Source organism: Simochromis diagramma, unplaced genomic scaffold, assembly GCF_900408965.1.
Source record: "Simochromis diagramma unplaced genomic scaffold, fSimDia1.1 OVJJ01000131.1, whole genome shotgun sequence".
Taxonomy (NCBI): domain Eukaryota; kingdom Metazoa; phylum Chordata; class Actinopteri; order Cichliformes; family Cichlidae; genus Simochromis; species Simochromis diagramma.
The window spans coordinates 1989942-2004670 of NW_024387200.1; the positions used below are offsets into that span (position 1 = coordinate 1989942).

The 14729-nt window shown below is 41.3% G+C and overlaps 1 protein-coding gene across 3 annotated transcripts in view; it reads left to right on the forward strand.

The window, feature by feature from the left end:
• Positions 1-14729, forward strand: part of LOC120745413 (sushi domain-containing protein 2-like) — a 114283-nt gene that overhangs the window by 76836 nt on the left and 22718 nt on the right. For all 3 annotated transcript variants that reach the window (XM_040050237.1, XM_040050238.1, XM_040050239.1), the window contains one exon: positions 7261-7352. In XM_040050237.1, coding sequence (XP_039906171.1) covers positions 7261-7352 — 92 coding nt within the window. The remainder of the gene's footprint in view (positions 1-7260; positions 7353-14729) is intronic.

A 14729-nucleotide genomic window follows, 5' to 3' on the forward strand; every position in this document is an offset into this window, starting at 1 on the left:
ATGGACTCACTTCCCTCGGAGGTCACACTCACCTCAAAGTGACCTGTGCATCCATAAATTGATTTAGGTGATTAATAAATAAGGCCTGATTTCACAAATGCAGTTTCTGATCTTTTGTTGACAAGGATTTCAGCGTCTAGATGTAGAGCTAAGGGTAAAAGTTCATTTAGGCATTTCTCTGCAAGCTTCACTCCTTTCCACACACAGCCTTTTGAGCAAGCTTTTCTGGCGGTTGCCTGGAAGAATAACAAATTTTTCCCTCATGCTGTTTGTTGTAAAGCAATCTTCTTTTGTGTTGCAGATCCATCAGATTTACCACAAAGTCCTAAGCTGTGGCTCACAGTCTAAGCCTACCAATTATATAAGCACTTATCTTGTTTTTGTTTATGATGATGATCATTTGTTATTGATTAGTAGCGCCTTAAAAAGTTTCTTTTCAATACTGCTGTTTGACGGAGCTTTGAACTTCGTGGACAAAGCACTTGACTTTGTGAATAATTTAGAGTAATGTTGTTGCTGTCTTGCAAAGGGTTTAAACACCAGGGACCAGCTAAGACATTTGCCTCTGAATATTTTATATGTAGTACTAGAGGAGAACGTTTAGCCCTGTCACCGCAAGGACGCAAATACGCCTGAAGAGTTTGTGTAAGCAAATCTCTATTCCTCATCCCTGGAATGTGAAGGGACACAGTGGCTTTGGGTGTCTAGCAAGCCCTTTCTCTCCGTCAGTCACACTCCAAGTACAACTGTCAGTATTGCATGCACAACTGTCAAACTTGTGTATTTTCAGGGAGCCACACTCATTCGTGAGTCAGTTCAAATTCGCAGAGACGTCCAGAACAGTGGCTTGGCCCGGATCGCCCGGCCATAAGAAACAGAACACCCCTTCCTCCTCCTCCTCCTGGGCCCAAAGCCTCTGAAAGCCTCTCTATGTCATGGTTGTAAACTCATAACGGAACAATGCTTTCAAGTGGCACTGGACAGATTTGTTTTTACTTCAGCTGGATGGGAATTCGGAAGATTTATGAGCAGGATACATGCAGAGGATGGAGAAAAGCTTTCCTGCGTATTAGAAGCGTATTATGTCCAACACACCATTCAAAATGGACATCTTCATTTTTGGGATTTGGCTGTTTTCTTGGCCCCTGAAGCAGTAAGCAGACTTTCCAACTCATTGATAGCACGTAGCTTTGCTTCACTCACGACAGAGGGATTTCTGTCACTTAGGGCTGTAGCAACAACTGTTTTCAGAGACCCTCCTTGTAAGGAGTCACCCATCAGCATTGCTATGGGAAGCAAAGTGGCCTGTTCATTGTGGAAAGATGAGGGATGGCATTTTTGTCTGTACAAGGTCAAGCATTTGTGAATGTCTGTGCATGTTGTTGACTGCAAATGTTATGAACATACCCGCAGAAGAGGGAGTTATCCCACTGCATAAAAATGTGTAATGCTTGATTTGTTTGATCACAGAAAGCTGGCTCACGAGATGGATTTTTCCAGCCATGTGGGAAAGTGTCTTGGACATTGTTGCCCAATTTGAATTGTAAATCTCCTTATTTGCATGTGGTGCATCTTGCAATTCAAATTGTTTCCAGTGTTTCTTTAACCCTCTTTAACCTTCAGATGCTTTCTCATCTCCCTGACCTACCCATGTTTGTCTCTCCTCTAAGGTTTAGATTTTTGTCGACAGTTCTGGCTTGAAAACAAAGAGGTGGTAATCCTTGGACAAAAGGAGAAGTACCAGCAAGAAAATGGAGTAAAATGAGGAGAGCCAGGGAAATGTTGGCATGTCTGACTGTTAGGCCAATTGTAGTGTTAAGAGGTGAGAATTGAAGCCAGTGCCCAGGTGGAAAGTGTGAATCCAGGAATCATCACACATCTTAATTTTAACACACAGCTCCAAGCAAATATCAAGTTTTGTGAAGCAGAGAAGTAGAGGATTACAAACTGACTTTTAGTCCCATCATTGGCGTTTTTTCTGCTGGTGATTTATTGGAGAGGGCACCAGAGTGGTGCTGAAGAAAGAACCCTAACAGCCCCCACATTTCATTTTTATAGCCCGCTATAAAATATCCGAGTGAAAACAGGGGGAAACTGGGCAGAGGGGAAATGTCACATTATTCCCCTGCAAAGAAAGGAGCACAAAGCCTCAGGAAAAGGACAAGAGCGCTCATTTCTAAGCTGAGTCTTAGCAAGGCAGTGAATATCACATCGCTAATTATCAGCCTGGTTGGATTTTGAGCTGATTTCTTGTTATGAAATAGATGTTAATTCTAACTCTTGGTGTTGAGCTCGGATGTTGCGTCCTAATAATTATGCAGTTTTACGCTTAAAAAAAGACACTTTTTTTTCAGACCTTGAGCACTTCTTTGACATTTTGGTAATACTTTGTGACATTCATAAGAAGAGCATCACAGAAATAGAAATCCTGATTTATATTTCATTTGTTCGTTCTAATCCACTGTTCCTTAAGGGCTGCTATTGGACTGCATTAGTATGAGGGTGTGAATTGCTTGAAGGTTCAGTGGGTGGTTGAATAGCTTTGCCATCCATTTGATGGCTATATATATGCAGGTGTGTGTGTACGGTAGGATTTATGAGTGTTCAGTATGGCTTCTAATGCTTTTCCCTTACATAGATGAGATAATGGAAATGCCAGAGTGAAAAGTGTTCCCCAAGTTGATTGTAATTGAATCTCCATGATGTCAGGTGCAAATTTGAGGTCAGACAAACTGCAGCCAAGTTGTCCACTGGTGGTATTACTTTATTGTGATCCCAAGGTGCTGCTTTGTTAAAGTGAGGAAGTTAATAGAAGTGCCCCACAAGAAGATGTACATCAACATTATAGTAATATCAGAAGCATAGAAGGAGCAAACTTCCTGTACTAAAATGTTCTCCTTATTTGAGCAGGTTTTTGTGTTCGGTTTACAGATGGTTTGGTTTCTTTCGTCTTCGTTTTGAGATGTTAAGAGATTTCTGCCTCCATTCAGCGATGCACACCGCTGCTGGATATGTTTGGGGAACAATAATGAGCTCCTGATTGTATAGTATTATATTATAATCCACATTTTATCATTTTATCTGTGTCTCCAAGATGTAATTTGTTCTGTTCAGACTACTTTGGTGTGTGGTCCTATGTCCGGGTTAAATAATCTTTAAATAAGTGTATTAATATTGTGATACTTTGTTTTCTTAAACCATACTCTCTATTTTTTTTTTTGCTGCCCTTTGCATTGCAGATCACAGCACGTTGTTGTCCTTGAAGCAATTAACTTCTGCCTTATACAGACTGATATTGACTGACTGATCTTTGCTGATGCCGGTGTTCATCTTTTGCAATGTTTTTGGAGTTTGAGCGAATACAAATAGTGGATTGGTCAATCTGAGTTATTTTGAAAAATCACTTTTGGAGCTAGGTGGTTTTAAAGTATTTCCTGCAACTTGGTTTGTGGTGTACAAAAAAGTTAACAGTGTGATCAGCAGCAGTGTCCTGTTTCCTCAGGCTTCACTGTCAACAGCTTTCATTTGGGTATGTTTTGTGCTGAAGAAATTGTTTAAACAAAAACTGATCTGCTGATTACCCAAAGCAGTGACGACTGTTTATCTCAAAGCATACACCAGTCAGCCACAACATTAAAACCAATGACAGATGAAGTGAATAACACTGATCATGTGGTCGCAATGCAAATTATCTGCTGGGAAACCTCAGGTCCAGGCAGTCATGTGGATGCTACTTTCACACGTACCCCACCCCCTCTCGCTACGCACTGGGACAATGCTCCCAGCCGCACTGCAAAAATGCTCCAGAAGGGTTTGAGGAACATGGCCCGGCCTCCAGAATCCTCGGATCACACTCCGATTGAGCATCCGCAGGATGTGCCATAACAGGCCAGAGCCACAGAGGCCCCACCCTGCAACCCACAGCACCCAAAGGATCGCGTGCCAACATCCTGTTGCCAGACACCCAAAGGCGATCTTGTGTCCATGATCCAATCAGACCAAACTGTTTTTGTGGGCTCACATCACCTACGCATTATAGGCAGGAGGTTTCAATGTTGTGGCTGATCAGTATATAGTTTCTGTTGCTGCTGTGAGTGCTGTGAAATCATTTCATTTCCCTTAAACATATCCTGGTGGAGGCTCAAATCTCAGAAACTGATATTTTCCAGGCACGTTTAAACCAAGATTATTGACATATAAGATATGAATAAAAGTAAGGTAAAACAGTATGAGGCTGGTTTACCAGCAAGACAGGACACGGGAAGATCACAACTTCACAGTTTAGCACAAGTAGACCATGAGAGAGCAACAATAGACAGTAGACTATACATATCAGCCTACAACTGACAAGCCCTCTTCTTCAATACATGCATTCATGGAGCACAGCAGCGGGCAGCAGTTTGCATGCTAAATCATCCAAGTCAATTAAAGAGTCTTCTCTCAGGCAGTAAATTGCCAGACTCTGATCTGCTGTTGACCTCAAATCCCTATCCAGACAAGCCTCTCGCCACCACTGTGCAATCAGCATTTCTCCACTCTCCAATTCGGCAAAATGATGAATGTGACTCTTTCAAGTTTTTTTTTTTTTCCATATCTTCAATTGTTTAAACAAAAGTCACTGTAGAATCTCGAGTTTATCTCATGAAAAAATGTTAGGACGTTTCATTTCCAGATTTCCAGAATTTGAAAACATAGTCTGAAGTAAAGGATTTCTTTTCAGTAGTTACGTGCAGTTTCCGTGCCAGGCATCATACATTTTGGGACTAACGTAAAGGAAACCTTTTGAACAGCAGCCAGCTAACAACAGCTGTTTTTCTCAGTCTTCGTCTGTAAGCCCCTCTTTCCTTCAAATGCGCAGCTTCGGAGCCTTTAAGGCAAAATGCAATGTGGCTATAATTGGCTCAGTACCAAAGTGTGTGGCTCACTCTGAGCAAAATGAGTCAATCAGCGTAATTGTGCCAATTAAATGTCCAAACATCTTCTGTGATCTACCTCTGGGTATGGGAGTGTTTCAACAAGCTCATCTACTCAGAGCCAAGCAGGCAATCTGTGACGCACACAGAGGTGAATGCAACCTCAGACACACACACACATACACACACACAGACAGACACACTTTATGCAGTATATATATATATATATACGTAAAATGGATTTCCGCATTAAGGTTTCCGCTGATCTGCCCTATGCTACCTCAGCTGTCTGCTTTCCACCTTCCATTTTGACCCTCACACACACTCTGTATGTGTGCGAGCTAGCAGCTCGAGGCAGGATTGATTATATTTCCCAACTTTTTGGGCTTGCCTGTTCATTTAGCCCCGTGGATGATGTTCTCATGCTTTTACTGAAAGGGTGTGTGCAGGTGTGTGTGTGTGTGGGTTAGAAAAAGGATAAAATGCTATCTGAGCTCCAGGGTTTTGGTGAAAGCTCAGAGAGGGGGCGCACACTACATCATGTACTGTTCAAAGATGTCAGTAGGTCAGATTTGGGTTGGGTGGTCTGCTGGATGGATGTTTTTTTAATGCTAATGGCTGTAATTCATGCCTGACTTTTGGAGGGATGATTAAGAAAGTGCACTAAATTACATAAGTGGCAGCACTATCTTAGGTTTGTTCTTGGAATCTTATTTCAAATAGGACTATTATGTGTTGACAGGCGCAGAAAGGAAAGAAGAGGAAGAAGAAATGGAGAAAGGGTATATATATCAGTGGTTTTATGCTTGGACCCAGTTTTTTTGCTCTTTTTCGCCATTTTAACAGTAGCCTCGGGGTAAACAAACAGGTGTCTGCCTCCAATTTGGGTGGAGCGACAGACAGATCTGCACTCATGATATCAAGTCCAAATTTACTGGCAACCAAGGCTGGTTTCCTGTGAACATGGGAAAATTTTAGGTTGAGAGAGATGATCGTGACTAGATGAGCCTTTTCTTTAAGACTCCCATGGCTAACAGGATGCAATAAAGAAAGCCATGTTTGCTAGGAATTCAGAGTAAAAGCTTTAAGGAGCTTAAACTTCAGTTCAACTCTGAAAAGTCTTCTTTGTCAATACCTCATTCTCAGTGTAAAAAGAGAGGAGGAAACTCAGGATAGTGTGTTAGATAGCAGAATAAAAGACGTGGAAACGCCCTTCACAACTGTGCGCACAAAAGGTGAAACGGGATAGTGCAGCGCTGCAGGGCTTTGTCAAGATGCTACAATGAGGTGTGTCAAAAGAGATGAAGAAAAGGTTTTTGGCAATTACCGTCAGCGCTAAAAAATAGCGATGTCATCTTAGAAGGCTTCTTTAGTCAGCAGAGAGTGTATTTTTCCAGTTTGGAATAATCTTGAAATGGAGCTTAAAGACATGAAGCAGACCAAGTTGCGCTTCCGCTGCACACTTGCTTCTTTGACTTTATTTATCGACAAATTAGAAGTTACTGTGAAGGTCATGATTTACAAAGCTGGATGATTACCCTGGAGATATGAAGCCTGCACAAGGCTTTTAGGTATCTTCAATCCCACTTCTCATCGCTTTTGTAAGTGAAACTGAAAAGGAAAAGCACTGAGGGGCCCATCAGCCTTATTCTCATGGGTTTAAAGGGCCTTGATGAGGATCAAAAGAGGCCATAGTCTCAGACAAAAGCTTGGCCCCATCAGCCGTCCTTTTTTTTAGGTCTGTGTCTGGCCCAGAACAAAGAGGCTTCCCCCCCAACCTCTAACTAGACCAATTGGACTGGCTCTTGACTGGCATGCAGGGTCGAGCCTCCAGAGTACAGAGGAAGGGGTGAAACCAACAAGCACCAAAGGGTGCTACTAAGGATGACTGACACAGCTGAGATAATCTCCTTCTGAAACATAGTTGAGTATTCAGTCGATAGCCGGTCTTTTTGATCTGATATCCCACTATCATTTCTTCTTCCCATGCTTTTCCCTAATCCTTTTTTTCAGCTCTCCTCAATCTTTACTCTGAGAGAGAGCAATCTGATGCATTCACCCATCATTTTTTTAATAATAGATATCTCAGTACGTGCAAAATGTCCTTATTTCCACTTTAAACAAAAAATGTGCACAACAACAAACATCTGTCAAAAAGCAGGGCAAACACCAACCAGTTTTTAAATGAAGCAGGTTGTTAAACAGGGAAACATTGCAAATTATGTGCTGCTATACTGTCAGATTATAATTTTATAATCACAAGAGGAGCTTCAACTATTCTTCCCACTATTTGTTTCTTGTTTAAAATTATCCAATGCAGGCAAATGATTGTTATAATTTTCTGCAGGAATCCTGATGGGGATGTTCAGCCGTGGTGCTACATTGCAGATCATGAGGACGGGATCTACTGGAGATACTGTGACATCCCTACATGCCAGAGTAAGAGACTGCCACTTCTTTATCTCGCTCTCTGTCTTCATCCCTTCCATGCCCTCAGGGGCAAATCTTGGGCATACGGTCCAACCACTTTCATTGCTATGCTCATCTTCTCGCCTGCTATGAATAGCTTTTATGGACTGCGGTGGCTTGTACACAGCTATTATCATCTAAAAAATGTCTCTAATTGCCTTCCGTCACTCCTCCTCCTGCCATGCCTGGGCCTGTCTTCAAGCTGTCACTGCCTACTTGTGTGTGTGTGAATGTGTGTGTGTGCATTTTTGTATATATCTATCTTCATAAGTTTCCCCCTTTGGCTTTGCAGCTTGTTTTGACATGCTTTTTTGATGTGAGCGACTATGTGCATCTACCAGTTTGTGGATGCTTTTGTGTGTTTTGTTCACATGTGGGTGTGAGAGTTTCCCTGTCCAGTAATTCCGGGATTAATATGTGTGATGGACTGTTTACACAGGGAGATTTAGTGCTTCTGTGTGTCTTCTCTACTAGTTTGGCACATATCTAGAAAGAGCTGCCTGTCTTTAATCCCGGTGCTTTTGTTCCCTCCACCTTTTTAATCGCTCCTGTTGAAAACAGACTCTGATGGATCAGCCTAACACTGTTTTTGATGCCAAATATCTGAATACCCGCAGAAGAGATTCAGATCTAGTGATTTACGGCAAGTAACTGGTGCACATGCTGATGTTATTAAATGCAAACAATGTGTTGTTATAAAAGTGCCAATAAAGTTGGGAAACAAATATTATTTTAATAACTAAATGAATCTGATAAGTGAGCACAATAGGAGAGATAAAGGCAAAAAAATTTTACCAAGCAGAGCTTGACTGATTTGTTTAACTTACATAAATATTCCATTTTCCTCTTCAGTCATGAATGAATAACATTCCATTTAATCTAATCAAACCCTACTTTATCGCTGCGTGCCTGAGATTCCTTCTCTATCTTTATGTATTTTCTATTATTATTTTTCCAAATCCTTAAATATCTATTGTACTTCTCCTGTGGCTGCCTGAGCCCTTTTCACTCCTTAATATTTAATGTGTGTAGTGTTTAGTTATATCTGCAGTGCTTACCACTGTCACCGCATTAAGGGTCTAACCTGTTGTGCAGCCGGGGTCTTTCTGTGTGGAGTTTCCACGATCTCCTTTTGCCACCACGGGCTTTCTCTGAGGTTCTCTATAGCGTGAACACTTGTCTTTTTTAAAGCGTCAGCCCCGTGTTTGACCCCGTCTCGTGATTAATTCCAGCTGAGCTCTGGTGTTTCCATGTCCCTCAAAAACACAAGCAGGTTTAGCTGATAGATGGAACGAAACCTAGTGTTAGTGGGTTTTCGCTTTCATGCTCTAGTCCGGAAATCCTAATTAATAAAGACTAAAGACCACAAAAAAGAGGTAAAAAGGAAGAAGAAAATGCAGCCTGTCTTGGAACTTGAGGTAAAAGAGTAGAAATAGTGCAGGTGGAAAGCTGCAAAGCTTGCAGTAGGTACTACGAGGCACTACTAGGCCTCAAGAACCTCCCAGCCCCTCTAGCTATCCCACCATTATCCTGTCTGAGTAGCATGCCTGACTAAAGCCTGCTGTTTGAATGGCCCGGAACCCATTAACCCGTCTAATAATGCCTGTTGGCTGCACGGCCTGTGTGTGTAGCCATAGTTATCCTCGGTATATTATGCATATAGGAGCTTGTCTGTATCCCATTAGAGTTTTGACTGACCTATTTCAGACAACTGTCCATTTAGCACAGTGTGTTTTTCCTCCCAAACCACAAAGGTTTGGAAGAGCAGTGTGTACATTGAGAGCTTGTCACTGTCTTTGGTAAAATTAGGCCAGCTTTTATTCCGTATGGATATACCATGTGCTGGTTGAGCCTTGTTTTTGTTTGGGATCCTAGTACTGCGTATGTAACCCATCCTTGTGACATGTGGCCAATTTTCAGCTGCTCAGAGCTTTGCCCATATCAAGTGCTGCCTTACATGATCGTTCCCTTTTTTGTTTGGCTGTTGAAAGTTAGATAGAGCAATGAAACATAAGAAAAGGAGATGGGGTGTGCTGCGAGCCAGGCATTCAGTGTCATGAAAACATGCTTGTTTGGTGGAGACGGTTTCTCCCTGCAGGGGTACGAGGCAGCTTTCAGACACGAATGCTCTGTCTCATCTATTGTAAAACCACAATCGCCACGTGGTGCCTCACCTTCTGGCGCTGTGTGTTCTCAATCTTCTGCGTTTGAAAGCTTCGGCTGCCAAGTGAGAGAATGCTGATGTTCTTTCGGTGTCAGTGTTCTCAGTCTGCGGCTGGCTACAATAGCCTCAAAAACACTGTGGTGTGCCAGAGGAAAGGCAACAGTGGTCTGTGTTTTCATTTTGTCTCACTTTTGTTTTGTCTGTGCCTTCGTTTTGTCTGCTTTTTTTGCTTACGTTTGATGTCGTGTGGTTGGTAGTGGGTCGCCACTCGCTGAGCCACCTGCCGCAGCCTTGCTAGTGGTTCGTCTGTGATCCAGCTGGGTTTCCTGTCATCTAGGGTCATGCCACCCCTGTTGAGGGTGACACACCCTGATGGAGCATCCACAGGCAGGCAGGTCACACGAGGCCAGGAACACAACGTCTGACAGTGTGGATTACAGCGTAGGTCAGTACATTTGTTGATCTTAGTAATCCCTCATGGCAGCGTCATGTGGTGGAATTGTCTAAACATTTCAAAAAGGCACGCTGTCAGTGCACGTCTGTACACAATGACAGCTGCGCAGCAAGTTTTGTCCTAAAGGTAGAGCCGCTCCTCGTTGCCAGATCGGTAAATGCTCGCTGTCGTTATATATTGAAGTCCACATCTTGCTTCGAACATTAGCCTTGCTCTTCTGACAGCAGTTCTAAACATTTTCACATAACTAAAATCTCAATTCCCCTAAAATTATCTCATTATTAAACTGCACTGAATGTTCTTTTGAGTAATGTGACTCTTTCATTCATTGTGAAATGTAATTTTCTCAACGTTGTAGGTGAGTTGAATGCTGATACATTTTAACCAGGCTTTTAGTGTGCCGAGAGGGCTATGTTTTAGCAATGAGCTGTAGAAAGCAACAAGTCCACTCAGGTCCTCCAACTAAGTGATCGCATCTGTCGTGTCTTACTAAACCCATACAAGTATTCCTGAAACAACATACACAACGTGATAACATGCACGTCAGAAGGCCTCAACACACCCATTTTTTGACCCAGAGACTGGAGGTTAAAGCTTGCCTGTGATGGGTTTGGGATGATGTGCACACTTGTGATAATGTTAAACTCAACGTAAAAAGCTCCCTTCTACAGGATGCCAAGTTAAAGGTGACGCCACTCATTTTTTACATGCAATTTTACATGCAATTTTATACATGCAACAGCTTGTGAAATCATTTTCTGAGGAAGGATATATAAAGGATGGACATGGCCGCACTGATGTCACAAGTAAAGTAGTAAATTCCCGTTGTAACACCTCAAGCTGAGCATTTTGATCATGGCTGTCTTGGTATCTTGACCATGGGGTGAATGTGTCAGAGCAACCGTCCTGCCTGCTCGTGTTCTAGTGACTCGACAATGACAAGACGAGTCTGCCCTAAATAATAATATCAGTAGAGACCAGAATGTTTGCTGAAGAGACTTTTTTTTAACCAAAAGAGTCTGGCTGTTAGAAAGAATGCATTTTAAGGAACTTCAAAACTGGTTTTACATTTTAGACTTAAAAGCTACATCCATCCTTTATATACAGTCTGTTGGGAGGAAGTAATTTTCTAATGAGGTGGAAGGAAAACCTGCGACCAAACCAGCAGGTTTATTAAATTTAAAACAAATGCAACTGCTAAATCCATTAATTCAAAGTGAGACAGTAAGTGGGAGGTAAAAGAAAAAATGAGTTTGTGGTTACTTGCATTGACAGCAGATTCATCAAACATTAGCTCAGTTTGAAAATATGCTTTACTCACTTGTTAAAACATGCAGTCATATTAGTGATTGATAAGATGACAAAAAAAACACGAAAAAAAAATCTGGTTAAAATTATAGACCTAACTTTTTTACAAAGGATTCTGTTGCTGTACGTCTCTGTTGTGATGTTCTGAAATGCTTGTTTACATGACCACTGACAGTGTGATGGTTCCTTCCCTAAAGCATTCCATACTGCAGAGACATTTTCTTTTGGTGTGGCTCCTTGAAGCTGACACGCATTTGCTTGATGCTATGCGCTGACTGAATTTGACTGACAGAGTGAAACTGTCAGGGTGAAGTCTTCAAGCGTTTGCCAAGATAAAGTCGCTTTGATGTGCACATTGGAAGCTCATCTTTCAACAGCATATAACCAAGAAAAACTTGTTATGCCACTGTGTTCCTGTAGTATGGAGATGTGGAGCATTTGAGTTTTCCCCTTGGTTTCCTTCACTAGAATAGTTTGAAAATACATTTTTCCATGACCAATCCTAGGAATAATAAGAGTTGATAAACCCAGCTAAGCTTGCCCATGTTGCCGATTTATTTCAAGTTATATAGACTATGTGAGTGTGGTGTACAGTCTCTGTTTATTTTAGACATTGTTGCTGTGGCTGACGATACCTGCTGGGTGGTGTTAGGATGAGAGACATTATCTTTATGCCAATATTCCCTTAAGCTCTGTGATACTTTAAGATATCATTTTGTTACAGAGCTGTCAATGTGTTTGCACCTCACTTACAGTAAGTTATTCTTTTATCTGTTTAAACAATTGAGGGAATGTCTGACTAACGCTGCCGGTCAACATGCAACAATAGTCTCAATATGAGCAGTACTACACTCATCTGGCAAGGCTAACCAGTCACACCTTAAAAAGCATTAAAACAAAGCAGTAATGTGTTTGGTTCAGGTTTTATTGCTGAACGTTGAGGTAAATATGAAGTGTTGAGATAAGTGCCTTCATTTACGGTGATTTATGATGACGCTAAATGCCACTTTGAAGTTGCGGATCACCTTAGTAAACCCTGACGTACTCTTGAGTGAATGCGATCAGGTGTGCTCGTCCTCGTCGTTCTTGTTCAGTGTTTCGTGAGGAAAGTGAACAGTCTGCATGTCGAAGGTTTATAATGTCTGAAACGAGTGTTTCTTGGACTTAACTTACTTTTGAAGTTGCTATAAATGTCCATCGTCACTGCTTAAATACAAGCTGTAAACTTTAATGAAACCCTTTCCTTGTAGTGTAGATTATTTTTGTCCCCATTATATAGAAAGATGCAGTATACCACATCCTTCCACCCAGTTAATGATTTGGATTCAGTTAGTAACAAAAAGTAGAACCACTGGGTTTGTAAGGTTGTGATTAATAAAAACAATCTAAAGGGCATCAACCAGATTGTTTGACAGTTTATATAAATCTACTAAATACACTACACAATTGTATAAAGACCTTCAGATTTTTGTATAAAATTGACTTTAAGCTTCTGTAACCGTAAATCTGTGTGTTTTTATACAAATCTACCGTGAATAGGTAAAAAGTCAAAGTAGCAGATATTGTAATAAAATGTCTGTACAATATAAAATGTGTTTTAAATTAAGGATTCATTTTTGAATTTTTCATTTCCCCCAATAATGTCCAGAAATGCCTAACACTTAAACTGTGTTTTGCTTTTAATGTCTTGCATCTGTTTTCTTCATGTATTACAAACTAACAGCAGGTCAAGTAAGGTTGTAGGCGAGACTCATCTAGAGGTGTCTAATGCAGGCTTGTCTCTATGTTTTTATTTTCATGTCAGAGTTAGTCCTAATGTGACACCATCCAGCGCTGAATGATTATACATGGGTGGTGTTCCTTAAGTTTAAGCTCTGGGAAAAAGGGAACGGGTTGGAGAAAGTTTTTATTTAGTATGCTATGATTGACAGGAAAGCTCAAGTAAATGGTTGAATGAGTGTCTGAGACGAGGACAAGTGCAAATCAAAATAAGCAAGAGGTCAAGACAAGTTGGACATGTGGTTTGGAAGCCCGGACCGAAGCACCACAGCCCTGCCTCGTGGCTGCTGTGGTTGCCTAAACCAGGGATGCCTTCAGGTTTTGCTACTGCAGTATTTTTCTCACTCTGTCATTGTTTTTAGAGGCCGAATATTTCCCTTAGGTGGTCTTGCACCAGCTTTCACCACAGCCAGCTTTTCGGCCATAATACTGACACAGGTTCAGGCAACATTGCATGCGTGTGTGTGCACGTGTGTGTGCACGTGTGTGTGCACGTGCGTGTCCCTGCACTGTTACCAGTGCAAAACCCAGTGAGATATTTAGAGTCTCAGAGAGAACATTTAATGAAGTGAGCTAATTTAGGCATTTCCTTATTTCTTTAATAAGCTCCTGTATGTAAAAAATTATAAGTACTGAAGTTGAGGTAAGGTCAGTCATGCTGTACTTATGAGTTTTCTCTGGAGATTCTCCCCCCACACAAACACATTTTATAATGGGAAAACTGAAAATATGAGTCATTCTGTGTTGTTAAAACACAAAGAATGAACATAACAGATGATCCGAGAGAGCCTTATAATGTGGTTTCCCTTAAAATCATTACATTCACAAAAGGATACTCATTTTGTTAAATGGAGGCTTCTATTAAGGATGAAATAGTGTAAGTGCGTGCATGTGTTTGTGTCTGTGCGCAACCAAGTGCAACTAATGCCTGAATTCAGATTTTTGACGCAAGTACCCAGAGAGTATAAATTAAAAAAATGTTACCTGCCAAGATTATTGTCTCCCAGCCAAATTAATTGCACATTTTTCGCAGAAACATGCCAAACTCCTTCTTTTTAATGCAGTTTTATGTATAGTGTTCTCGCAGGTGCTCCGTGACTAGAATTAGATGGTTACTGCTTTGCAATAATGGGACTAAAACTTTGTGCCATATATTAGGTTAACTATTCTGGAAGAAGTGAAGTGACTTTTTAAATGTTTTTAGTACTAAGCTTCACTTCTTTATGGGGTTGACATGCCCCTTTCACTTTCATTAGGCCTGCCCTTACCTGAAGAAGTGGGCAGAGGAGTTTTGAAATTACTACTATTAGCTTATTGTGACCTCTGACCTCCTTAAAGCTCACCTCCACCCACACCTGCCCTCAGGGAGAATACCTGTATGAAGTGTTATGAGGAAACTTTTAAATGCAATCTAGAAAGTAAACACACAAAAACAAACCAGAGGACAATCAGGTAAATATGGTCTCTCAGACCCCGTCTTTGGCTCCTTCCCATTCTCAAAATGTCTGGGGTTAAATCAGTCAGGACCATTAGGGAATTAGATGTATTGATCACGAGGTGAGCTGCCTGTGTAGAATGTTTGCTAATGAGTAGATGGCCATTGTTTAGTATTTCTCCTGGGAACGAGGAGGAGATGAATAGC